The following is a 25,954-nucleotide window of genomic DNA, read 5'->3' as shown; positions in this document are numbered from 1 at the left end:
AGCAGGGGGTTCAGGCTCTCGGCACACTCAGGCAGGCACCGCTGTGCTGGTGACGCTTGAGGCCCATTGTCCAGCATCCTTGGACGCACGAGGGCTAGAGACCTGCTGCCCATGGAGGCTGAGGTTATGATGTGATCCCAGAGCTCCAGGGGCTGGGCAGAGCCAGAGCCAGAGCCAGAGCCAAGGCAGTGCCCTGGCCCTGGGAGGGGCGAGGTGGTGGTGAATGGGCCCGTCTCCAGTCGAGCTCTCTGTCTCCTGCCCTCAGTGTGCCCCTGTGGAGAGGGGATCGCGTGCACCGCCAGTGGGGAGTGCTGTCACCCGGAGTGCCTGGGAGGCTGCAGCCGGCCGTGGGACAGCAGGACCTGCGTGGCCTGCCGCCACTTCTACTTCAACGGGCACTGCCTGCCCACCTGCCCGGCCCGGACCTACCGGTACGAGAGCTGGCGCTGCGTGACGGCTGAGTACTGCGCCAGCCTGCGCAAGGTGTCCGACAACCCCGGCGAGGCCTCTGAGTTCGTCATCCACAACGAGGGGTGCCTGTCTGAGTGCCCCTCGGGGTACACCCACAATGACAGCAGGTGAGTGGCTCTCCCTAGGGCTGAGGCCAGGCCACGTCCCCCTGCCTCAACCTGCCTGTGTAGTGTCCCCCCACCCCTGCAGTGACACCAGTGCAGTGTTCCCCCAATCCTGCCTGCCCCCTGCACTGACCCCCACATGCCCCTGCCTGTGCAGTGACCCCCTCACATCCCGCCTGCCTGCCCCCCGCAGTACCCCCTAGCTCTGCGGTGCCCCCGAATCCCTCCTGTCCCCACCAGCGATGCCCCCACATGGAATGGCCCGGCTCGGGGGGGTGCTTCGGGCACTGGGGTGCTCATACATTCGTGCTGCCTCACTCCCCCTTCCCAGCATCTTCTGCCACAAATGTGAAGGGCTGTGCCCCAAAGAGTGCAAGGTGGGGACCAAGACCATCGACTCAATCCGTGTGGCGCAGGAGCTGGCTGGCTGCACCTACGTCGAGGGCAACCTGATCGTTAACATCCGCAGGGGCTGTGAGTGCTGGACCCCCCACAACCTCACTGCCAGACAGGCCAGCCGCCACCCACGTACCAACCCGCCCTCCCGCCTCCCTCCTTCCCTCACCCCGTGTTAGCACATGGCCCTGAGGAGCACCAGCCAGGCTTCTCAGTCTATCCCACCGTTGGGTATCCGACCTGCTGCGTCTCCATCTGTGGCTGGAGGCCTGGCCCAGGGGTGACTGCGAGACCTGTTCTCTGCAAGGCCCCTTTAGAGCCAACTGACCACCATCAGCTGCCACCCGTGGGTGTTGGGTGACATGAGTTTGTTGGGTCTCAGCCCCCTTTCCAGCACAGCCCATTGGGAAATGCCCCTGTGTCTGCTGACCGGCGGCCTCCGCAGAGAGACCAAGGAGCGGGTGCTGGGTTGGTGGCAGACAGGTAGCACAAGTGAGGAGCCCCCTGCTCTATGCATTGACCCTGCTCCCTCCTTTGCAGTCATATGAATGGCCCAGCATGGCAATGGGGTGGCATTAGCTGGTGTATGAACTGCTCACCCTGGCCTAGCCCCAAGTGCCAGCTGATGTCAGGGCTTCTGATGCACCCCACTGGGCATAGGTGTCTGTGATAGGTGTAGTGGGATCCCAGGGACAGCCAGGACTGTGGGACCACGGTGCCCCCTTCTCTCTCCAGCCTGTGTGGTCCCTCACAATGCTTTGCTAGTGAGAAGCGGCAAAGCCCTCCAGGAGCTACCACCACTCAGGACAACTGCGTGCCGTACTCCACACCCAACCAGATTGCATGCATGGTCCCCGAGCCACTCATGAATTCCAAAGAGAGAGGCACCAGCAAAATCCCCCTCTCCCTTCCCATCCAGACAACCTGGTCTCCGAGCTGCAGAGCAGCCTGGGGCTCATTGAGACCATCACGGGCTTCCTGAAGATCAAGCACTCCTTCGCCCTCGTCTCCTTGTCCTTCTTCAAGAACCTCAAGCTCATCCGGGGAGACTCCATGGTGGATGGGTGAGAAACCTGGGGAGACGGTGTCTGTCACCAGGGGTAGCAGCTGCTCCCATCTTGACCCCATCAGCCGCTTCCCTCCTTCTCAGCTGTTAGCACATGGTGCAGAGATTTGGATTCTCTGGCTGGCTGGGCCGCCAGTGTCTCCCACATCTGGTGGCCTCTGTGATACCACTGGCACCAGTCCTGCTGTCTCTCCAGCCATGGGGTAGGGGCCCCTTTGTCATGCGTGGCAGAGGGCAGGACCCTGCAGAGCCTGGCCCAGGGCACTAGATCCCATGCTTGGAGGACGTGGCTTGCATCTCATATAGCCTGGAGAGGGGAGAGAGACTGTGTGTCCGCGTGCACAGGTGAGAAATCTCGGCACGTACGTGTGTGGCTCTGTGTTGTATGCCCATGTGCTTCCCGGCAAGGAGACCTCCACATGTGCACACCCACAGCTGCATCAACGTGTGTGTGTGTGTGTGTGTGTGAGAGAGACTCCAGCCGCCTCTCCTTTCACCCTCAGGAATTACACTCTTTATGTCCTGGACAACCAGAATCTGCAGCAGCTCTGGGACTGGACCCACCACACCCTGTCTGTCCCCATGGGGAAGATGTACTTTGCCTTCAACCCCAAGCTCTGCCTGTCCGAGATCTACCGCATGGAGGAGGTGACGGGCACCAAGGGCCGGCAGAACAAGGCTGAGATAAACCCCCGCACCAATGGGGACAGAGCCTCCTGTGAGTGCCAGGCGCCCGGCTGGGGCCTCCTAACACCTCACAGACCCGGGAGCGGGGACGTCCATCTGCGGCCACTGGGGTGGGTGCTGAGAACCCCATGCTGCTGTCTGGGGGCCAATAAGCCACTAAGCACTGTGGGGTGGGCTTGGAGAAGAGCCCCCCTCGCTCCCTCAGCAAGCCCTTTTGGGCTGATGGGGTGGAAGCCCCAGTTGGAGCCAGAGGAGCACACCCACGGGTGACATGAGTTGGGTGGGTCTCAGTGACCCCAGAGAGACTCAGGATAGCTGCTCTCAGCCCTGAGCAATGGCCCCTCTATTTTTTTAACTCCTGTGTGTAGAATAAATTTTGTTATTTGCACTAAGGCACATGCAGATGTGCACCACCCATAGAAACACAGGCTGCCGGCTGTGGGGACTCTGCACATCAGCTGGGCGGTACCTGACTCTCTCCTGGGCAGTTGCCCAAGCACTCAGCTTGCAGCAAACATGCTTTGAGCACCGTGCTACCACCCAGCCTTAGCCCCGTCCACACCATCTGTGGGTCAGCTGCCCCACACTGCCAGCCTCTAGCAGCACCAGCCCTCTGAAGGTCCCCACTCCTCTGGGCGCCCCCTTGGTCCCTCAGGAGTGCCCAGCCCCGAACCGCTGCATGTTCCCAGACCGTGCACCCCGTCTTCCCTGCTACGCCTCCCACCACCGCTCCGCGTAACACTGAGCCATGTTTCTGGCACAGACATTTCCCAGTGAATCGTGAGCCTGAGGGGAGCCAGTCGCAGGGCTGGAAATGAAATCGCAACATGCCCAGTCTTCATGTACAAGACACGGCCTTGCCCAGCAGCGGTTAGCTCTCACCCAGGCTTTCCAGCTACACCCAGCCAGGCTTGGCCGCTGTCCATTTTGCACGAAGCAGATGCCCTCGTTGGCGTGGTTCCCAGCTGAAGGGTGCAGGGCGTGTCTCTGTGCCCATGGGCGCAGGCCAAAACTCCATCAGCTTCGCTCACTGGGCACCATCCAGCTGGCTGGTTCATTCCTCCCTGTACATTCCCTGCTCTAGCGGCTGGCTCAGGCTGTGCTTAGGCGCCCAACTCGCAGATGGTGTCCAGCCCCAGTCAGCTGGAGAAGCATCCTCTGGTGGTCGCCCTCGTGGGACCGGCGCCCGGTCGCAGGCCCTACAAAGGCGATCTCAGGTCGTCTTGCTGGGGCCGTGGTGACCAGCATGACATAGGGGTTCAGTACCAGGGGGCAATGGGGCCCTTTGGCAGCCCCATCCCTGCTGGCCCCTGGGTCCAGGCTGGGTCCCCAGGCTTGGGCTGTGTGTGTGTGGTCGCTGGAGGGGCAGGTCCTGTTCGAGGGGCTGTCGCAGGCAGGGGAAGCCTTTCCCGTCACAGCTGTGGGCTCTGGAGCAAACCTGCCTCGGGGCTGCAATCTCCCCGGTTGGGGCAGCGCAGAACCGTTTAGAAACCCTCCCCCTGCTTCATACCCCAGAGCCCTCCTGGGCGCTCCCCTGACTCTATGCCACAGTCCCCTCCCCCCGGAGCTCTCCCCTCAGACCTGCTCCCCACAGCTCCCAATGGAGCTCTCCCCTCAGACCTGCTCCCCACAGCTCCCAATGGAGCTCTCCCCTCAGACCTGCTCCCCACAGCTCCTCCCGGAGGTCTCCCCTCAGACCTGCTCCCCACAGCTCCCAATGGAGCTCTCCCCTCAGACCTGCTCCCCACAGCTCCCTCCAGAGCTCTCCCCTTGGACCTGCTCCCCACAGCTCCCTCCGGAGCTCTCCCCTCAGACCTGTTCCCCACAGCTCCCCCCGGAGGTCTCCCCTCAGACCTGCTCCCCACAGCTCCCTCCAGATCTCTCCCCTCGGATCTGCTCCCCACAGCTCCCACTGGAGCTCTCCCCTCAGACCTGCTCCCCACAGCTCCCCCCAGAGCTCTCCCCTCAGACCTGCTCCCCACAGCTCCCTCCGGAGCTCTCCCCTCGGACCTGCTCCCCACAGCTCCCTCCAGAGCTCTCCCCTCAGACCTGCTCCCCACAGCTCCTCCCGGAGGTCTCCCCTCAGACCTGCTCCCCACAGCTCCCAATGGAGCTCTCCCCTCAGACCTGCTCCCCACAGCTCCCTCCAGAGCTCTCCCCTCAGACCTGTTCCCCACAGCTCCCCCCGGAGGTCTCCCCTCAGACCTGCTCCCCACAGCTCCCAATGGAGCTCTCCCCTCAGACCTGCTCCCCACAGCTCCCTCCAGATCTCTCCCCTCGGATCTGCTCCCCACAGCTCCCACTGGAGCTCTCCCCTCAGACCTGCTCCCCACAGCTCCCAATGGAGCTCTCCCCTCAGACCTGCTCCCCACAGCTCCCTCCGGAGCTCTCCCCTCGGACCTGCTCCCCACAGCTCCCTCCGGAGCTCTGCCCTCGGACCTGCTCCCCACAGCTCCCAATGGAGCTCTCCCCTCAGACCTGCTCCCCACAGCTCCCTCCGGAGCTCTCCCCTCGGACCTGCTCCCCACAGCTCCCAATGGAGCTCTCCCCTCAGACCTGCTCCCCACAGCTCCCAATGGAGCTCTCCCCTCAGACCTGCTCCCCACAGCTCCCTCCAGAGCTCTCCCCTCAGACCTGTTCCCCACAGCTCCCCCCAGAGCTCTCCCCACAGAGCTGCTCCCCACAGCCCCCCCAAATTCCCCCCAGCCCTCCCAGACCTCTCCCCTCAGGACTGTTCCCCACAGCGCCCCCAATGCCTCTCAGGTCTTGCACCTCACAGCCCCCTCAGGCCCCACCTACCAGCCTCCCAAGCTCCCCAGGGCCTCTGTTCCACGCCGCCCCTCACGCTGGCTGCTTCCATTGCAGGCAAGACCCAGACTCTGCGCTTCGTCTCCAACATCACTGAGTCCGACCGCATCTTCCTGAAGTGGGAGCGCTACCGGCCCCCCGAGTACCGCGACCTGCTCAGCTTCATCGTCTACTACAAGGAATCGTAAGCGCCCCCCTTCCCGCCCAGCTCCTAGCTGTGCTGTGCCCACGTCGCCACCTCCCCTGGCTGGACCCCATGCACGTAACAGCCTACTACTGCCGCCAGCGAGTGGCGTGACTCCCTCAGCCTGAGCACTGCAGCGTGGGTGGTTCCGCTCCTGCTCTTCTGTGGCATCCCACACGGTTTCGGGGTGGACAGGGACAATGGCTGCTCACGTGGGCTACGCTGCTGGCCTTCCAGCTGTGCAAACGGGAGCCTTGCTGGGAAATGTGGCTGTGCTTTGGGTTAGTTCAGCCGACGGGGGACAGTGTTCCCGTTTGGGTCAGTCTATTCCATCTCCTTCCCAGCTTCTTCCTGCATAGCACTGCGGGGCTGTTAAATAGCTGCTGTGTTCCACCCCAGAGGTGGCTGCATTTCAGCGGCAGAGGAAGTAATTCCCAGGGGCCCACAATAGCCTACAGCCTAAGGAGACCTACCTCCACTCCGCCCATCCAGCCAGCCACACCCTGCGCCCCTTGGTGCTCCGGGAATGTCCCTAATCATTGGAAAACTCAGTGGGTGGGAGGGAGGGAGAGGGCTGGGTTTGCAGAGGCCTCTGCACTGAGCCATGGGGGTGGCCTATCTTCGGAGCCAGGCCCTTTCAGAACGTGACCGAGTACGTGGGGCAGGATGCCTGCGGCACCAACAGCTGGAACGTGATGGATGTGGAGCTGCCGCTGAACAACGACCAGGAGCCGGGAGTGGCCCTGCTGAATCTCAAGCCCTGGACCCAGTACGCCATCTTCGTCCGTGCCATCACCTTGACCACAGCAGAGGAGGGGCGCAACTACGGGGCGCAGAGCGAGGTGGTGTACATCCGCACCATGCCGGCAGGTAAGCGGGTGGCCACTGGGCGTGAAGGTGTGAATGGGGGAACCCTGCAGGGGGCTGACACTTATGCTGGTGACACTCGGTGCTGGTGCGCCAGGAGGATAATAGCCTACTGCTGCTACCTCTTAACAGAGCTGCTCCTTTATCTTCCCTGGGAGAGGCCTGTGCTTTGGTGCTGACGATCCCAGATATGATTCCACCCTGAATAGCTACTCAAAGTACTTTACCAACACGACTGCCGCCGCCTGGCAGGAGGCGTCTTTCTGAAGGCTCTGCCCTGGTGAGGGTCTGAGCAGGCGGCTCTCCCAGAGGTGGGGGTTCTCCAGTGAGCCCTGCCAGGCAGGATCCAGCCCCCTCAGTGCAGCCAGCTCCAGGACTGACAAGGGGACCCAGAGGGCGGATGTGTGGTATCAGACACAGGGGCGATGCGGGGGTGGGAGCAGGAGCAGGAGGCCTCCAGGCCTGGCTCTCGGGGGCTTAACGTTGCTGTCTCGGCCACGCCGGTGTCCAGCCCCCACGGTGCCCCGGGACGTCATCTCCATGTCCAACTCCTCCTCCCACATCATCGTGCGCTGGAAGCCGCCCAGCCAGCGCAATGGGAACATCACCTACTACCTGGTGCTGTGGCAGCAGCTGGCTGAGGATGTGGACCTGTACATGAACGACTATTGCCACAAAGGTGAGGCCTTGGGGTGGGGCCAACGAGAGGGAGGAGGCGGGGCAGCGACGGGGCTGTGCTTCTGCCGGGCTCAGAGCTTGGTCTTGGGGCTTCACTGGAAACTCTGAGTCTCCCCATGGCTCAGCCCTGCTCCCAGGAGGCCAGAGAATCCTAGAACTGGAAGGAACTGGGAGAGGTCATTGAGTCCAGTCCCCTGTGCTTATGGCAGGACCAGGCACCATCGAGACCATCCCCAGCTGGGGTTCTCTAGCTTGCTCTTAAATATCTCCAGGGATGGATGTCCCACAGCCTCCCTAGGCAATTTACTCCAGTGCTTCACCACCCCGACAGGAAGATTTTTCCTGATGTCCAACTTAAACCTCCCTCTTCCTGGCTGCAGTTCAAGCCCATTGCTTCTCATCCTGCCCTCAGGGGTTAAGGAGAAAAAATTATCTCCCTCCTCCTTGTTAACGACTGTTTAGGGACTTGAAAACTATTGTTATGTCTCCTGTCAGTCTTGGCTTTGCTACACAAACCCATTTCTTTCACTCTTCCCTTCATAGGTCGTGTTTTCTCCATCTTTTTTTCTTTTCTTTTCGCTCTTCTCTGGACCTTCTCCCATTTTTCCACAGCTGTCCAGAAATGCAGTGCCCAGAACCGGACGCAATACTCCGGCTGAGGCCTAATCAGTACAGAGTAGAGCAAAAGAACGAGTCCTTGTGTCTTGCTTGCGACACTCCTGTTAGTGCATCCCAGAACGATGTTTGCTTTTCCTGTAACAGCATCACACCGTTGACTCATATTTAGCTTGTTGTCTGCTCTGAGCCCAGATCCCTTTCTGCAGAACTCCTTCCTAGACAGCCACTTCCCATTTTGTGCATGTGAAACTGATTATCCCTCCCGCAGGGGAATACTTTGCATTTTGTCCTCATTGAATTTCATCCTGTTTCTCTCAGTTTGCCCAGGAGACTGAATTCTAATCCTGTCTTCCCAAACACTGGCTGCCCCTCCCAGCTTGGTATCACTCGCAAACTTTATCAGGGTCCTTTGTATGTCACTGTCTAAATGGTTGGTGAAGATACTGAAGGCATTGGGCCTATCCACAGAGGGGATGGCAGGATCGGGACCCAGGTGGAGGAAGGGTGGGTGAGTTTCAGGAACCTCCCCGTTTATCTCTGAGAGCAAAGGCGAGGGGATGGGGATGGAGTCAAAGCTTTGCTCAGGGGAACCTATTTCCCCCTGTTGCTTCCCAGTGGGTTCCACGGGCCAGAGCCGACAGCCTGCCATGCCCCCGGGCCGGGAAGGTGTCTGAGGGGAGGGGTCTCCCGGCCCTGCTCCTGGCCCCACTCTCTCTCTGCCTTCACTCCCAGGCCTCAAGCTGCCCACCAGCAGCGCAGACACCCGCTTCAACGTGGATGACAGCGGGGGCCCTGAGGTGGAGCCCGACTGGGACGACCGATGCTGCCCATGCCAGCGGGACGGCGGGCAGCTGCAGATGGAGGGCGAGGCTGTCTCCTTCCAGAAGAAGTTTGAAAACTTCCTGCACAATTCCATCATCATCCCCAGGTACAAGAGTGGGGCTGAGCTGGGGGGGCAGGTTACAGGGGGTGGAGTTAGCTGGGGTGGAAAGGGCCGGCCTAGCTGGATGAGAGGGAATTTACTCTCTGCAGACTCCGCATTGCCACATCCCCGCAGGCAGGGCTCAGCCAGAGGTGGGGGGATTCACCTTTGTAGGCTCTCAGCTCCATCGTTATCATCTCCACATGCTTTGGGTGTCAGGGTTGGCCATGTTTCAGGAACCAGGGGCATTGGTGAACCCTAGCAGCAGCTCCATCACCATCCCCAGGGCCCGGGGGCAGGTGGCTTATTTAGAGGGGTGGAGATTCTCATCTAACCTTTCCTGGAAAGACAAGGGTGGGAGGGGAAACGTGGGCTGGTGTTTAGAGCAGGGGGCTTGCAGGAACTTCCCCTGCCTTTGGAGGCAGAGTGGTGTCTGGTGGTTCCAGAACACAGGACTCCTGGGTTCCCTCCCTAGCTCTGGAGCAGAGGTGATGGGAGCCAGGACTCCTGGGTTCCTTCCCTAGCTCTGGAGCAGAGGTGATGGGAGCCAGGACTCCTGGGTTCTCTCTCTAGCTCTGGAGCAGAGGTGATGGGAGCCAGGACTCCTGGGTTCTATCCATGCTGTAGCTCTGGCATGAACTTGCATTGTGAGCAGACGGCCAGTCTGCCGCTCCGTGCCTCAGTTTCCTGTATGTGCGATGTGAAGGGTGATGGACAGGAGGGGGTGCATGGGGAGGAGGATTAGTTAATGTTTGCAAAGGGCTTGCTGATCCCTGTGCTGACCCTGGCCTCAAGATGGGGTTTGCAGCAGAATCTCAGGTAAGCAACTTGTTTGTTCCAAGTAATTTTGCTCCACTCTTGACTGTTGGGCCAGCAGAGAGAATCAGTTTGCCAGTGGGTTCTTGCTGCCGTGGGCCCTGGGGTTCAGCTCTGTCTGCATCACTTTGCTAACTGCTGCTCTGCCCTCTTATTTGTGTCCTCCCAGACCCCCTTGGAAGGTGACGTCTGTCAAAAAGAGCCTTCGGAGGTAAGCGAAGCTTCAGATACCACTGACGTGCACAAGGTAGGGTTACGAGAGGCCAGGAGTCTCTCAGCCCCCCCCCGCTTTAACCACTAGAGCCAGCTCCCCATCTACAGCAGGGAAGAGAACCCAGGAGTCCTGACTCCCAGCACCCCCCTTTAACCACTAGACCCTACTCCCCATGTCTCCCCTGCAGGTCTCCAAAGAGGCGCAGGGACATCTTGGCAGTGACCAGCTTTGGCCACCCCCTCCCCAACACCTCCTCTGTGGAGCCCCCAGGGAACCTGTCACCCCTGAACCGCACAGGGGCTGCCCCCAAAGCCCAGACAGATTTCCGGATCTTTGAGGACAAGGTGGTGCGGGACCGGACGGTCATCTCTCATCTGCGCCACTTCACCGAGTACCGCATCGACATCCACGCCTGCAACCACGCCGCCCACACCGTGGGCTGCAGCGCAGCTACCTTCGTCTTCGCCCGGACTATGCCTGAGTGTACGTACCGGCCTGGGCAGGCACAGGGGGTTGTGGAACAACACCGAGGAACCATCCACTTTGGGCTTGCAGAGGCTCAGGCAGTGCAAGGCCCGGCCCACGCCCCGTTCTGCAGGCCTGCTTGAGATCTGGGCTTTCAGGACACCACAAGTGCAATGAGTTTCCTGGTCTCAGCCTAGAACCGCTGGGGATCACCATTGGGAGCCACCAGCCTGAGTTCAGGCATGGCTCTGAGGTGGGGTAGCAGGAGGCTGCAGGTTGGGTTGAAGGGGCCCTGTTAGAACTATGGGGCTAGGATTAGTCAGTGCTGCCATAGGGCAGGGAGCTGGACTTAGTACCTTCTCAAGGTCCCTTCCAGGTGAGATTTCTGTGGGGCTCTGGGGTCCCGAGCTGGGCTGGCCGGGGAGAGCTGCAGGTTGGAGGCCGGGGGGAAAGCAGCAACTTCAGCCTGAACCGCAAGCCCAGCTCCTCCGCTCCCCACCAGCCTTAGTGGGGAACTGGGAGGAGGGCTCTGGGGGCGGTGGGGGGTAGGGCTGACGGCCCCGGGGGCTGAGCTGCACTGGAGGCTGCCTGCACTTCCCCATGCTGCTCCCCACTGAGCGACAGTCTCGGCCCTTTCAGTGGAAGCAGATAACATCCCCGGGAACGTCACCTGGGAGCCAGCCGGCAAGAGCAGCGTCCGGCTGCACTGGGAGGAGCCCAAGAACCCCAACGGGCTCATCCTCAAGTATGAGATCAAGTACAGCCGGGAGAACGAGGTGACAAGAGCCGCTCCCCTGCCTCACGAGCCGCTGGGTTCCGCCCTGCCCACCCCACCTCTCATGCATGTGCCAGTCCCCACCCCAGCCTGCTGGGGCTCCCACCTACGGACGCCGTTGCTGCAGCTCTAGAGCAGTGGTTTCCCACCTTTTTGCTGGGGTGGCCCCCCAATTGCCCCTCCAAACCATTCGTGGACCCCCCTCAAAGCCAACTCTAGCTGCTGTGTGCACTTCGTTCAGTGGAAAAGGAAGCCCCAGCTTGGAGTTTTGGGCAGCTGTTCCTACCTTTACTGGGGGATTTTTCATTTAAAAATAACAATTGATTTGTGATTTGCCATTTATTTACAACTTATTTTCTGTGATCATTTTTCTTTATCTTTTGCTTTTTTCCAGGGACCCCCAGCAATGCCCTCACAGGCCCCCAAGGGTCCACACACCCCAGGGTGGGAACCACTGCTCTAGCAGCTCTGGTCCATGCAGCCGGGAGGGTCCCCAGTTTGAGCTCCCAGGCAGGCCAACACAGCAGTTGGTGCCTGGACTCGGCCCAGCCCTGGCTTGTTTCCCACCCCTTCCTGCGATAGCTGGAGCAGGCTGGGTGTCTCCAAAGCTTGGAGGACAGCATGGAGTCATGGGCTAGGCCCTCAGCGGGGGCTCAGGACACCTGGGTTCTATGCAGGCCACCTGCCCCTGCATGGTGCCTCTGCAGCCCAGCAAGGGGTCAGACTCCAGGCTTTCAGCTGCAGCCCCTCTTGGGCGGAGACCCAAATCTCCCTGCTGCCAGGGACATTTCTGGGCTGTGGAGTTTCCTGTCGAGGTAGAGGGGCCTGCTCCCGAGCTCTCCTTACAGGTGTACCCAGCCCCTGCCCTGCCCCCCAGCCCTTTCTGGGGCAAGCGTGTTTAGGAGCACAGACGTACAGGAGAACAGAAATGTTTGCCTGTTGCAGCCACGGCACCCCTCCAACCTGGTGTGGGGTGCAGGGCAGAGGGTGCTTCCAGGCTACCCGTGAGCAAGTCCCTCCCCTGGTTTGTGCTTCTCCTCTACCTCCTCCCACCTGGTTTCTTTTTAGCCTTTGAGTTCCGGGTGGGTGGCAGGCCCTGGCTTGCACAGTGTGTGTGGGCAGCGCAGCCGGGCCCTGCTCTGGGTGCTGCCGTAATCCACCTAAAACCGAGCCCTGGGCTATCCTCCGTGGAGGCCCTGAGTCCGCAGGAACATCCGAGTTTCTTTTCCTGCATGCCCCTAGGAGGTCACCACGGAGGTGTGTGTCTCTCGCCACCGCTACGCCAAGTACAGGGGCGTCCACCTCACCCTCCTGCAGCCGGGGAACTACTCCGCCAAGGTACGGGCCACCTCACTGGCTGGGAACGGCTCTTGGACTGGACTCATCAAGTTTTACATCCTTGGCCCAGGTAGGTATCTGGCACCAGCAGACAGCAGTTCCTGGCGCCAGGGCAGAACAGTCCAGGGACCTCTCCACCCCACCACGCACCAAGTCGTGCCAGTGCAGGTGTGGTCCCCTCGACACCTGGGCGGTGTTCCACATGTGGTCCCACCTGGCAGGGCCGCCAGCTGCCTAGTTGTGCAAACCTAAAGTCCCTTGCCGCACCCTGCCCCGCCCCTTCCCTGGGGCTACACCTCTGCTGGGCGAGCGAAAGGAGGAGCTCCCCTGGCTGGCAGCTATAATAGGCTGTTCTGCTTTGTGGAGACCAGCCACTGACCTCTATTAGCAACGGCAGCTTCAGCAGGCAGTTATCCTCTATATCAGCGGTTCCCAACCTTTTCCCAAGTGGGGACCCCCAATCACCCCCCCGAACTGTTCGCAGATCCCCAGTCAAAGCCAATTTTAGCCACTGTGTACACTTCATTACATGGAAAAGGAAACCACCACGTGGATTTTCAGACAGCAATTAGTAACAGCATCGGAAACCTGTTAATTTAAAACTAGTTGGTGGCAACTTCGCAATTTATCTAAAACTTATTTTCTATGATCATTTTGATTTATCTTTTATTTTTCTCATGCCCCCCCACAGTGTCCTCACTGTGGACCCCTGGCTGGGGACCACTGGTCTGTATGAACCAGACCCTGAACTTCTTTAAATTGACAGTGGCATTAGGCTGCTGTTCTTTATACGGACCAGCCATTGAACTCCATGAGCTGGCAGCTGTTGTAGGTTATTATCCTCTCTGGAGAGCAGCCACTGGTGTAGGAGAGCTCTCTGTGCCCAGCAGGATGAGGGGAGCTCTGCTGTTAGTGCCTCAGTGACCAGCCTGTTTATCCCCGCTTCCACCACACAGCAGAGGAGGAGTCGGGCGGTGTCTACGTGCTGCTGACCACCATGCCCATTGTCCTCATGGTGCTGATCGCCTGCCTGGTCGTCTTCATCTTCTTCTATAACAAGCGCAGGTAGGGACCGCCACGGGGGGAGGCTGGGACGGGGGAGCTACCGGCTCTGGGACCTGGCTGTGGAATCCCACTAGCTACCTGCCATGTCCATGTTTCTAGGCCTCGGGGAGGAGCTGTGCAAAGGTGCTGTTCCCAGAGGTGGAAAACGTACCCCAAAAGTTACCTGAGTAAAAGTGCAGCTGCTTGAAGAACAATGGAATTAAGTAAAAGTTTTTAAAAAAAAGGCCTTCTGGAAAAGTGCTTGAGTAAGGTGACAGAAGCCGCGTCTACACGTGCACCCTACTTCGAAGTAGCGGCACTAACTTCGAAATAGCGCCCGTCACGGCTACACGCGCCGGGCGCTATTTCGATGTTAACATCGACGTTAGGCGGCGAGACGTTGAAGCCGCTAACCCCGTGAGGGGATGGGAATAGCGCCCTACTTCGAAGTTGAACGTCGAAGTAGGGCACATGTAGACGATCCGCATCCCGCACCATCGAAATAGTGGGGTCCTCCATTGCAGCCATCAGCTGGGGGGTTGAGAGACGCTCTCTCTCCAGCCCGTGCGGGGCTCTATGGTCACCGTGTGCAGCAGCCCTTAGCCCAGGGCTTCTGGCTGCTGCTGCTGCAGCTGGGGATTCATGCTGCAGGCACAGGGTCTGCAACCAGTTGTCAGCTCTGTGGATCTCGTGTTGTTTAGTGCAACTGTGTCTTGGAGGGGCCCTTTAAGGGAGCGGCTTGCTGTTGAGTCCACCCTGTGACCCTGTCTGCAGCTGTTCCTGGCACCCTTATTTCGATGTGTGCTACTTTGGCATGTAGACATTCCCTCGCAGCGCCTATTTCGATGTGGTGCTGCCCAACGTCAATGTTGAACGTCGACGTTGCCAGCCCTGGAGGATGTGTAGACGTTATTCATCAAAATAGCCTATTTCGATGTCGCTACATCGAAATAAGCTACTTCGATGTAGGCTTCACGTGTAGACGTAGCTAGAGAGAGAGCTGTGGTAGCCTCTATTCGATCAGAACAAACAAGCTCTCCTGGAGCGCTTTAAAGACTAACAGAATAATTGATTAGGTGATGAGCTTTCCTGGGACAGACCCACTTCTTCAGATCTGGAAAATTCAGAATTTTCCACATCTGCAAAACAAGTGGGTCTGTCCCACGAAAGCTCATCACCTAATCGATTATTCTGTTAGTCTTTAAAGTGCTCCAGGAGAGCTTGTTTGTTTTTACGTTAGTAAAAGTACCCATGAATCACAGCTTAACTGTACTCAAGTACCCATGGATTTCCGTAGGATGGCTGCCTTTCACTTCTAGGTACCGGAGTACAATTAAGGTGTAAGGTATGTGCACTTTTACTCAAGTATCTTTCCAAAAGACAACTTGACTTTTACCTAGTTGCATTGCCTCCCAAGTGGCTCAACTTTTACTCAAGTAACTTTTTAGGGTACGTTTCCCACCCCAGCGTGAGGGGACATGTTGGGAACAGGCTGTGTCTCAGCAGTGGGACATTGCTTTGTTATTCGGGCAGCCCTGGGTCCACTCGACTGGCTCAGAATTCAGGAGGCACAAAATTCACCTCTGTTCCCTTCTCTGGCTGGGCTGGGCATCCAGCTGGGGGGCGCCCCACAAGGCCTGGGCCTCTGTTTCCAGCGTAGGGCAAGAACTTCCTGGCATTTTGCACAGCTGCCTTGCCTGCCGAGCTGTCCGCAGCAAGATGTTCCGTTCCCAAATGAAATTCATGACAGGTTTCAAACAAAGCAAATGGACTATTTCTTCACACAGCCCATCTGTGGAACTCCTCGCTGGAGGGTGCTGCGAAGGCCAAGACTATCACAGGGTTCAGAAAAGAGCTAGATGCATTCCTGGAGGAGGTCCATCAGAGGCTATTAACCTAGATGGGCAGGGAGGGTGTCCTTAGCCTCTGTCAGGAGCTGGGAATAGGTGACAGGGGAGGGATCACTTGAAAACTCCATTCTGTTCGTTCCCTCTGGGGCACCCGGCGTTGGTCACTGTCGCAAGAGAGGACACTGGGTTAGCTGGACCTTTAGTCTGAGCCAGCATGGCTGTTCCCATGGAACACAGAGATACCATACAGGAACCCACCCTCTGCCCCACCCTTTACTCCTCTGCCCAAGTTTAGGACTGGGTGTATTTAGAGTCCAGGCTCCTGGTGTTTGGAAACCTGTCCAGGAATAGGGTATAATGTGCCAGAAGCTGCCAGAACCCAGCCAGACCAGCCATGGAACTAGTAACTCAGTCTAGTGTGCTGTGCATATTCCCTGGGTAACAGCCGCTCTTGACAGATGAGGTCAAATTTGCTTAAAAGCCTCTGGAGGGGGTGGGGGGAATGATGGGATTTGGGGGTGGGGTGGCTGCAGTCAGAGGCCCCAGAATTCAAGGAGCTCCTTTGCCATCGTCGGCTTTCACCCCCCGATTTCCCCTTCCGCCCTCCGCCAAGGTGACCGGTGCTGATTCCCAACTTCGTGGGTCTGTCCCACGAAAGCTCACCTAATAAACCATTTTGCTAGTCTTCAAAGTGCTACTTGACTGCTTTTTGTTCCGAATCTTTCGTGCGCCTGGAGCCTGGGCGTACGTGACAGTGGGTCTCAGATCCCAGCTCAGATAGGGCGCCGCCTCCCTCGGTTTGATCTGCTTGCCCCAGTCAGAACAGGTGAACACCAGCTGCTGAGCCTTAGCTCGCCTCGGTTTGCAGAAAATACCCATCCCGCGGTCCCGGGAGCCCTCAGCTCCCCAGACCGAGCTGGCACACCCCCTGCTGTGGCTGGTAGGAGTCGACAGCAGCTTGGCTTGGCTAGACCCAGCTGCTCTGGGCTTGGGCTGTGAACCAGAGGTATCTCTGGGTGCGAATGGGAGAGCTGAAATCCAGGTGTGTGTTGAGAGACCTGGATCTCCATGCAGCTCGCAGGCGCCAGATCCCTTCTGTCTTTGGGCCTGATTCTTGTCTCCACAAAGGCCCCGTTGTACGTTCCCATTTAAAAGGGGTGTCAGATATCACTCATCCGCTTCCCGGGGCTGCGTGCTCCCAAAATGGGGTGTGCCGGGGCCCTGGTAGAATAGGAATCTGCCGGGCAGTTTGGCAGGATTTGCATTTTCCCCAGTAGCTGCAACTTCCCCTTTTGAGCTTTCAGGAGTGTTTCACAAACTGCTCCAGTGGCGGATTAACATAAAGGCGAAAGGGGGCAGTTGCCCCAGGGCTGCCAGGCATGAGGGGCTCCCAGGCTTTATCGCTCCATTTGGTTTAAACAACTCACTTCAATGGAACAAGAGCAAAATGTCACGTCATTCTGCTTTTCAGATTGTGTCATTTTATTACGTACCATGAGGAATAATAAGCATGAATAGATTTGAATATATTGGGCGGGGGAGCCTAGCGACTGCATTGTCTCAGGGCCCCACCTGTCTGCCCCGGACTGCTCCGAAGTGGAGTCCTGTTGGAACACAGGTTTGGCCCCTGCTGCAGGAGGTTCCGTGCCTCCTGGACAGGGCCAAGTTTCCTGGCCATGCCTGTGTGCGTTAAGGGTGGTGTAGTTCTGTGTGCCATTGTTCCCCGGGGTAAATGACCGTGCAAGGTGCGAGGCAATGAAAATCAGCCCCTCATGCATACCCACGGAGAACAGGCGTGCCAGAATTACGAAGCTTTCCCTTCTATGTGCGGAATATTTTTATGCACACCAGGGAGCGTGCAAATGTGCACCACCCATAGAAATGAAAACACAAGTGTGGGCGCTCTGCTAATCAGCTGGGTGGCATTTGAGTTTCTCCTGGGTGCACAGCTTGCAGGGAACACTGGGCCTGGGCTGTATCTTGAGAGTAGCAGAATTGCCAGGGGCTTGGGATGTGGAGGAGTTAGAGCAGGTCCCCATTGCGTGTGGGACGTCTCCAGGAGCTTGCTTGACTGGCAATGACTTGCTAGCCTGGCTGGATGTTGTCAGAGTGAGGCACTTATTTCTGTCCTGCTTTTCCCCACCCCCTGACATAGGAACAACGATGGATACCCGAGCGGCACGCTCTATGCCTCGGTCAATCCAGAATACTTCAGCACCTCAGACAGTACGTATGGAGCTCTCCAGACAGGGGCTGGGACAAGTTGGGCAGCTTCCAAGGAATGACGATTTCTGGTTCCAGTGTCAAGTGGCTGCTAAGTGATATCACCTCTTTAGAGGTGGGGGAAACTGAGGCACGGGGTGAGGTATGGTCATGCAGGCGGGTAGTGTCAGTGTTGCCCACTGGACTTTTGGGCCTGGCTCACTCTCTCAGTGCACGACAGGAATCGTATTGTGAAGTTCTCTAGGGCTGCCCCTCTGGCCCTCATCCTGCATCCTTGGAGTGGCTGCAAGGAGGCCGTTCCATTTTGGTGGGCACGGCGGATGGCCAGGATCTGGCTGTCTGTGAGTCAGTCCCACAGCACGTCGCCTGGCTGGGCAGTTTTGTGTGCAGGGTTCCCATGAGCACATGCACTTGGCTTTTAAACCTCCAGCCATTTGTCTCACCTCTGAGACTCCTAAAGGCCCAGTCCCATCCCCTCACCCATGAGCTTGGCCCCGCAGCCAAACGCCACGCTGTGGACCCCAGCCAGGATGGAACCAGCAGCACTCAGAGCCTGAGCTAAAGGGGCAGCTCCCTCAGCTTGTGGCAGTAGTAGACTGTGATTTTCCTTTGTGGCTCAGCCACTTGAGGGTGCCTGAAAGCACCTTGCAGTAGCATCGGTGTAATCCTGGCCTGTCTCTTCTTCGCCAGTGTACATCCCGGATGAGTGGGAAGTGTCACGGGATAAGATCACAGTGACCCGGGAGTTGGGGCAGGGGTCTTTTGGGATGGTCTACGAAGGCATCGCCCAGGGCATCGAGAAGGAGGGCGAGGAGACAAAGGTGGCCTTGAAGACTGTCAACGAGCTGGCCACCATGCGGGAGCGGATTGAATTCCTGAACGAGGCCTCAGTCATGAAGGCATTTAAGTGTCATCACGTGGTATGTGTGACTGGTGGGGAGAGGACGAGAGCAGGTCCTAGCATGGGCTGGTCGTGATAAAGTTTCCATCTCAGCTCAAGCCCGGATGCCTTTCTACTAGCTCAACCACAAGCTACAGGCTTGGGGTAGGAATCCCTGGGTGGTGTTTTCTGGCCTACACCAAGCAGCAGATCAGATGAGATTATTAGAATCGTCCCTTCTTGCTTTGGAATCTATTCATTAGAAATATTTTAGACCCTTTTCCCTGTTGTTTGCCTTTATTTTTTCTTTCATCACAATTAAGACTTTGAAATTTTTAAATGATTTTGATCAGCTCCTTGAAAAACGGGGGAATTCCCCAAAATATCGCTTCACATCTTCCCCCTTAGAATTCACATGCTCAGTGTGTTCACATGAAATTTGAAAAATTTGGACCAGCTCCCATTTTAACTGAATGCGAGAACTGATTGGTAAATATTCCCGTCTTCCTTCCTTCCTAATTCAAAAAGTCAATATCTGAAAAGTTTCCGCTGAACACAGGAAAATTTATGATTTTGAAGGTTTTTCTATAATGGAAACGTGAAAAAATCTTGTTGAACACAGACAGTTTCTTGCAGAAATTTTCTTTAAAGGGGCAAAAAGTCATTTTCTCTTGCCTATGGAATTTCAGCCCTACTCTCCCTTGTAGCCCCTCCCCGTTCACAGCGTCACTTTCTTTAGGGGCCTTTTTTTGAGCTACAGCATTTTTGCTGTGGAGCCAGACCCGATCAATGGTCCACCTCTTTGGCTGCTGTATCTGCTGATGTGTGTCAGGTCAGAGCTTTACATTTGATACCCTGACTTTTCTTCTTTGTGGAACAAACTGGTGGGCCCTCCAGTCCAGGGTAGGGGGCTGCCCCACAAGACAGGCCGATGGGCTTTCCAATCAGGTATCTAACCCTCAACACAGAGCAGTGGCCCAGGCACTATCCCAAAAGCTTCTGTATGAGAACAGACTCTTGGCCCATCTAGTTCAGTACCAGGTCTGCTGCCAAACAGGACCAGGGCTTGGCTCTGGCTGGAGGACATCCTTCATGTCTGGTTTCCCTTCGTCCTCACAGCCTCTTCTGGCTCAGTCACTCTGGCCTTTGGACTTTGGTACTGCTGTTCTAACCCAGGCCTCCTTGCTCTTGTCTCGCCTTGGCCATAGGTCCGGCTGCTCGGTGTGGTGTCCCAGGGCCAGCCCGCCCTGGTCATCATGGAGCTGATGACCCGAGGGGACTTGAAGAGTTACCTCCGCTCTCTCAGACCAGATGCGGAGGTAGGTGGCTCACTGGGGCAAGGTCTCATGCTAATTTGCTCCCCAGTGCTTGGAACTCAGGAGTCGGCCAGGGCAGGAGGAGATGGGACCCAAACTCTGGCTGACACCCAGTCTCGTTGGAAGGCTGGTGGGGTGTGAATGCTAGGGCAGAGGGCTGTCCGTGAGCCCAGGGAGTCCCTATGTGTGGGGCTGACGGCCCTGGACACAGATGTTCTTCACACCCCCAGGGCCGGATCTGAAGGGGCCACATCCAGACTCTATGGCCCACTGAGTCCCTGTCATCTCACCCATCCCTATATTGTCTGTCTGTTCATCTCTCCTCCCTACTCCGTATACACTATAGCTGTCCATCCCTCCCTCCCCACACCGTCCACCTGGCCTCATACACTGTATGTCCATCCGTCTGTCTGTCCCCCTACTGTCCGTCTGTCCTCATACACTATATGTCCGTCCGTCCGTCCGTCCCCCTACTGTCCATCCATCCTCATACGCTGTATCTTTAGTCATTCTTCCCCATACTGTCTGTCCTTCTGTCCGTCCATCCATCCATCCCCATGCTGTCCATCTGTCCTCATACACTGTATCTCTAGCCATCCTTCCCAGTACTGTCCATCCATCAGTCGACCTGTCCCTACTTATTTTGTGTCTGTGTCCCTACCTGCCTCACTGCCAACCTCCATAGCGATCCCGGGGGTGTGACAATGAGCTAGGAAGGAGAGACCCCCTCACATTTGGAAACTCTCTGGGGGAGGGACCATTCCTTTGCTGTGTCTGCATGGCGCCTGGTGTGTTGGGGTCCTGGGCCAAAGCTGGCTGCTACCACTACCACAGTAGAGATAATCTACCCAATCTCGGATAGAGTTTGTCTGTGTGTCTGTCTGTCAGTTCAAGAACTCCTCCTAAATGGGATGAGCTGGGACCCCCAAATTTGGTACCCAGCTTCCTCTTACCACAGCTTACAGCAAGCTCAGGGGTTTGGTTGTGCCAGGAAAATGGGATGGACCCGGACCGGGATTGCTTCTCATAAAACCATGCAGAAAAGAGAGAATCACCAGGCAGGTGAAAGGGACAGGCTGGGGGTGTCCCCAGGATTGCCCCAGCCCTGAGCCTCCCTGTGCCCAGATGCCCTTTGATTTGGGTGAGGGGGCAGCTTCAGGGCCCCCCCAGCAACTCATATGGGAACTTTGCTGGCTGTTCCCGTTTGTCAGGGAGCCAGGGGAAGTGCAGTTTGCTGCATTCCCGAGGCTGGCTGGGGAGCGCAGTGGGCAGCCGAACCTGGACCTGCCCCAGCTGGGGACAGGCACCCCGCCCCTGGCTGTGCCTGCTAGGGCTGCAGCGGCCATGGAGAGATGCGTCTCACCTGGCCCCAAGCTGCTGCGGTGAGAGAGGGCTGGGACTGGTCTCTGTCCCTGGGGCAGCCACACACTGAGCATAAGAACAGCCAGGCTGGGTCAGACCAAAAATCCATCGAGCCCAACATCCTGTCTTCCAACAGCGGCCAACACCAGGTGCCCCAGGGGGAATGAACACAACAGGGACTTACCAAGTGCTCCCTCCCCTGTTGCCCCTTCCCAGCCTCTGACAAGCAGAGGGAAGGAACCTGGTCCCTGCCCAGCCTGGCCCACAGCCATTGACAGACGTCATCCCAGCCTTGCCCCAGAGCAAAGACTCAGCTGAAGCATGGACGTTTTCATTTTATTTTCCAAAACACAAAAGTGAGTTGAGTGAAGGACCCAGCAGTGCCGGGGAAACCTGCTTGTAAAATAACTGTTCAGTTCCCAGCTGAGCTGGGTCTCCTGAGGCTCTGAATTCAGACATGGGACCGACAGGCCCCCAGCCCTGCGGCCAGCTCCAGGGACATTGAAAGAGGGACTTGCCTATGTACCTCTTAATAGCGACGGGCCCTTCACCCCCTCCCTTTTCATGTGTCACTCAGAACAACCCTGGCCTGCCCCCGCCGTCACTCAAGGACATGATCCAGATGGCCGGGGAGATAGCCGACGGCATGGCCTACCTCAACGCCAAGAAGTTCGTGCACCGGGACCTTGCTGCCCGCAACTGCATGGTGTCGGAGGACTTCACGGTGAAGATTGGAGGTGGGTGAGGGACATCTTCTCAGGCTCCCTCTGCCCCTGCTGGCCTGGGGCTGAGCCCCTAGCAGACTCAGCCCCTCACTCTATAATCTCCTCTGCTGTGAATACTCCCAGGACAGTTTGCTGGCCCCAAAGTCTTGGAGAGTTTGGGTCAAGCCCCAGGCTGAACCCCGACACCTCTTGGAGTCGGGCCGTCCCTGAGCAGAGGTCATCTCTGCTTCAAGCCACTTGGCACCTGCCTTGTGGAGGGGCTGGGGCCCGCTCAACACTCAGAGCTTCTGAGCGCAAGGCGCTGGGCTGTCTCCCCTGTGCATAGAAGGCAGAACTGTTTCAGGTGCTCAGCACGTAGGATACAGAGCCAGGACTCCTGGGTTCTTTCCCTGGCCCGGCTGTTGAGGGGGTGAGCGATCTTGGGCAAGTCACACAATGGAGCAGGCTGCCGGGGAGTTGCTCCCCTGCCCCCTCATGCCGCAGAGGTGGAAGGTGCTGCGTAGACACCAGTGTTACTAGCAGAGAGGGAGAGAAGGTCCTGGTGAGTAACCCCTTTTCTCCCTGGCTCCTTCTGCCCTGAAAGATTTTGGCATGACCAGAGACATCTACGAGACAGATTATTACCGGAAAGGGGGCAAGGGGCTGCTTCCCGTCCGCTGGATGTCCCCAGAAGCTCTGAAGGATGGGATCTTCAACACCCAGTCTGACGTCTGGTAAGCATGGGAGGAGTCAGGGCCGTTGCAACTGACCAGCTGGTCCAGGATCCAGGTCCCAGAGGTGGGCAGTATTGGATGCATTGGAGGAAGATGGGATCCTCCCACAATGCACCTGGCTGACTAGCCATGCTGGATGGCACCTTGGAGAGGGGAAGTCTTGTCGTGATAAAGATGTGACCGACACAGGAGGGCTCTGCTTTGGAGATCTCACTTAGGGAGGGTGCGACCGGCTGGGTCAGCCCCTCCTCCATCAATGCGCTCTTGCCTCAGGGGGAGGCAGAGGGCTGACCAGACCATCCGTGTGTCCCGGCAGGTCGTTTGGGGTGGTGCTCTGGGAAATCGCCACGCTGGCCGAGCAGCCCTACCAGGGCATGTCCAATGAGCAGGTGCTGCGGTTTGTGATGGACAACGGCGTCCTGGAGAGGCCTGAGAACTGCCCAGAGAAACTGTAAGTCCCTCTGTGGATGCAGGGCTGAGCCTGGAGGGGCCTTGCCTCAGTTTCCCCTGCCCCTCCTACTCTAGGCTCTGAGCGTAAGGGCCAGGTCCAGGCACTGTTTCACGCTGCTTGGGCCTAAGGCCAGCAGCCAGTTCCTGGGAATGGTGCCCATCTCCCCTGGCCTAGACGGGGACCTGCCCAGAGGTCACGAGCTCAGACGCGGCACTGGGGGAGAGCCTGGTACTCTTGGCCTCTGCCGTCTTTTCCCCTGAACAGTACAGAGTGAGGGACTGGCCTGGCCCCACTTCCTAGGGCAGGAGTGGCCAACCAGTGAGAGACAGAGAGCCTATAGAGCTGCCTGTCTGTCCGTCCCTCCATCTGTCTAACCCCTCCCATCCCATCTATCTGTCTATCTTCTCATAGATCGATAACTCACGGCTCATTGCCCTCCCCAACCTCCAGAGCCACATGCCACCCCCAGGCCTCCCCCACTCTAACCCAATCCCTGTCCCCTCCTCCAGAGCCAGTCCCCGGATCTATCATAATCCCTCACCTGCCCCCGCCCAGAGCCAGCCACCCCCGGTTCCTCCCAACCCCCCAGCCTGGGTCTCAGCAGAGCCCCCGTTGCAGGCACGCGCCTCTCCCTCCAGGCGCTGGGGCATGTGCGCAGAGCGGTGGTGAGCAGTCTGGGTGCGTTTCATTGATCCGAGAGCCATAGGTTGGCCATGCCTTGTCCAAGCGGGACAGACGCTGCCAGCACTGACTGCTCCCCCACCAGCAGAGAGGCCAGGGACGCGTGGGAGACTCAGTTGCCCCGGGCTGGCACTCCTGCAGGGGACACGGGTAGGGCAGGGCACAGGGAGTGCTAGCCCTTCGGGTGGTACGTCTGGAGCCTGTCCCCAGCTCGAATGCAGAGTGTGGAAGGGCTGCTCCCCCCTCCGACTGACTCCCCCCACTGTCCTCTCCCCCCAGCCACGAGCTGATGAGCTGGTGCTGGCAGCAGAACCCCCGCCAGCGCCCTTGCTTCACCCAGCTGCTGGAGAGCATCAAGGACGACATGAGCCCCAGCTTCCGCCGCCTCTCCTTCTTCTACAGTGCGGAGAACAAGCGCCGGGGCTCCTGTGAGTCCCCCGACCTGGAGACGTACAACCGCCTGTGGGAGGAGCCCCCCTCTGCCCTGGCCACCCTGCGCCTCCCCCTTGCCACCAACGGTGGCCCCGGACCAGCTGGTGCCCTGCGGAAAGACCAGAGCTACGCTAGGAACTGCTGTCACTTGAACGGGTCGCCGGGCCTCTGAGAGCCGGGAAGCCCCTGCCCGCGGCTGCTTCTGGAGCATCGGTCAGCAAGAAGATCCTGTAGCAATTCTCCGTTCCACGAGCGCCGCGCGATGGGCCCTGGGCCTCCCTGCGGGTCCAGCACTGACACCCTTCCACCCTCCCCAGCGCCGGACTGGATCTGAGCCCTGGAGCCGCTGGTTTTCCTCCCTCCTGGCGGGGGAAAGGCGCCCGCTTGCCCCCTCCCAGTCCCTTCGGATGCGCTGCCGGAGCACCAGGCCTTCTGGCAGACTTGGGGAGGGGCAGCAGCAGCGTTCCCAGCAAGCTGAGCGCTGGGGCAGCTGCCCAGGAGAGCTTCAGGTGCCGCCTGCTGGGTAGCAAGCGCCCGAGCTCGGTTTGTGTGTTTCCATTGGTCTGGAGGAGATGGCGCTGGGGCCTTTGAAGTGCAGCTGGGTGCCTGGCACTGGGGAAAAGAGCACAGAGCCCCCTTGGTCAGCGATGGCCTTGAGGAGTGGGGCGGGCGAGGGGTACTGAGCGTGGACATTCCTGTCACTGGCAAGCGATTCTTCTGCGGGTCTGGGCGACGCAGAGCTGGGCTCTTCCCTGCTGCTCCTGCAGGGGCAGGAGCCTCATCTCCTGCCTTGTGCTTTGCCTCTTGCTTCTCGAACAAGTTCTCTGGAGGGCAGGGGGAGCTGGAGGCCCTGGGGGATGTGTTTTCCCCTCCCAGCCCAGGCACAGACTGACCCTTCGCTGGTTGGAGCCGCCATCGCCTCACTGAACCGCACAGCTCAGCTGCACTATGGGTTCCACCCACTGAACCCCTGACTCCTGGGGTCTCCCATGCCAGTGGGGCGCGGTGGGCAGGCTGCTGCTGGCTGCTGCTGGACTGTACCAGTGCCCCAGCCTGCGGCTCAATGCGGGGCAATGGCTGGAGGCGGGTGTCAGGCACACGCACAGCTCTTGGCGACACCAGCGTGGCCATGTGGAGGGCGTGCGGACTGGCACATGCAGGCACCGACGAAGCTGCCAGCGCCTGGGCTGTGCACATGAAGCTAGGCCTGGCTGGTGTAATTGGACACAGCTCCGCTGCCGTCGGGGCAGCCGTGGCGTTTCCCACCAGCTCCCAGGGGTGACCTGTCAATTCCTGCCTCCCTTTTTGCCGGGGGAGGAGAAGTTGCAACTTCTGGCTCCCAAGACTGCACATTCAGAGGGGCCCTCATCCTGGGGTCTCTTTCGCTAACCTGTCTTAGGGCAGTCTGCACTGCAGGGGCAGCTGGCCCCCCCAGACAGGAATCTGCACGGGCAGCAGCGTAGCATTGTCCTCTGGGCCCACAGGCCGATGGGGTCCAGCAGGTGGAAGGGCTGAGCCAGTGTTCCCTGGAAGCCGAGCGCTTGGGCAGCTGCCTGGCAAAGGTTCAAATGTCGCGCAGCTGATCAGCAGAGCGCCCAGAGCTGGCAGCGGGTGTTTCTATAGGTGGTGGACAGCTGCATGTGCCTTGGTGCACATAATAAAATTCATTCCATACATGGATGGAAAAAATTGGAGGGGGCACCATCTGGAAGCCTCCTGGGATTATTATTTATTATCTCTTATGAGTGGCACCTGGTAGTCCCAGTCACGGCCCAGGGACCCCATGGTGCTAGGTGCTGTACACACCAACAAGCAGGTCCCTCCCCACCCCACAGCTCCTGGGGGTTTTGCAAGGATGAGCCCCTAAG

The 25,954-nt window shown here is 58.5% G+C and overlaps 1 protein-coding gene across 3 annotated transcripts in view; it reads left to right on the top strand.

Annotated features, from left to right (window-relative positions):
• The window catches only part of INSRR (insulin receptor related receptor), a 43,539-nt gene extending 19,280 nt beyond the window's left edge, over nucleotides 1-24,259 (top strand). For 2 of the 3 annotated variants that reach the window (XM_074980860.1, XM_074980861.1), the window contains exons 3-22: nucleotides 266-578; nucleotides 907-1,049; nucleotides 1,891-2,035; nucleotides 2,541-2,755; nucleotides 5,590-5,716; nucleotides 6,348-6,586; nucleotides 7,095-7,262; nucleotides 8,612-8,807; nucleotides 9,787-9,828; nucleotides 10,019-10,314; nucleotides 10,936-11,072; nucleotides 12,314-12,479; nucleotides 13,366-13,474; nucleotides 17,459-17,529; nucleotides 18,217-18,446; nucleotides 19,615-19,725; nucleotides 21,662-21,821; nucleotides 22,393-22,522; nucleotides 22,839-22,973; nucleotides 23,934-24,259. In XM_074980860.1, the coding sequence (XP_074836961.1) occupies nucleotides 266-578; nucleotides 907-1,049; nucleotides 1,891-2,035; nucleotides 2,541-2,755; nucleotides 5,590-5,716; nucleotides 6,348-6,586; nucleotides 7,095-7,262; nucleotides 8,612-8,807; nucleotides 9,787-9,828; nucleotides 10,019-10,314; nucleotides 10,936-11,072; nucleotides 12,314-12,479; nucleotides 13,366-13,474; nucleotides 17,459-17,529; nucleotides 18,217-18,446; nucleotides 19,615-19,725; nucleotides 21,662-21,821; nucleotides 22,393-22,522; nucleotides 22,839-22,973; nucleotides 23,934-24,258 (3,458 nt within the window). In that variant the 3' untranslated portion in view covers nucleotide 24,259. The remainder of the gene's footprint in view (nucleotides 1-265; nucleotides 579-906; nucleotides 1,050-1,890; nucleotides 2,036-2,540; nucleotides 2,756-5,589; nucleotides 5,717-6,347; nucleotides 6,587-7,094; nucleotides 7,263-8,611; nucleotides 8,808-9,786; nucleotides 9,829-10,018; nucleotides 10,315-10,935; nucleotides 11,073-12,313; nucleotides 12,480-13,365; nucleotides 13,475-17,458; nucleotides 17,530-18,216; nucleotides 18,447-19,614; nucleotides 19,726-21,661; nucleotides 21,822-22,392; nucleotides 22,523-22,838; nucleotides 22,974-23,933) is intronic. The other variant, XM_074980862.1, reaches the window with a different exon arrangement.
• Nucleotides 24,260-25,954: the final 1,695 nt, after the last annotated feature.

Source organism: Carettochelys insculpta, chromosome 30, assembly GCF_033958435.1.
Source record: "Carettochelys insculpta isolate YL-2023 chromosome 30, ASM3395843v1, whole genome shotgun sequence".
NCBI classification, from domain to species: domain Eukaryota; kingdom Metazoa; phylum Chordata; order Testudines; family Carettochelyidae; genus Carettochelys; species Carettochelys insculpta.
Note: the sequence above shows the minus strand (reverse complement) of the source record. Positions and strands in the feature narration are given on the sequence as shown.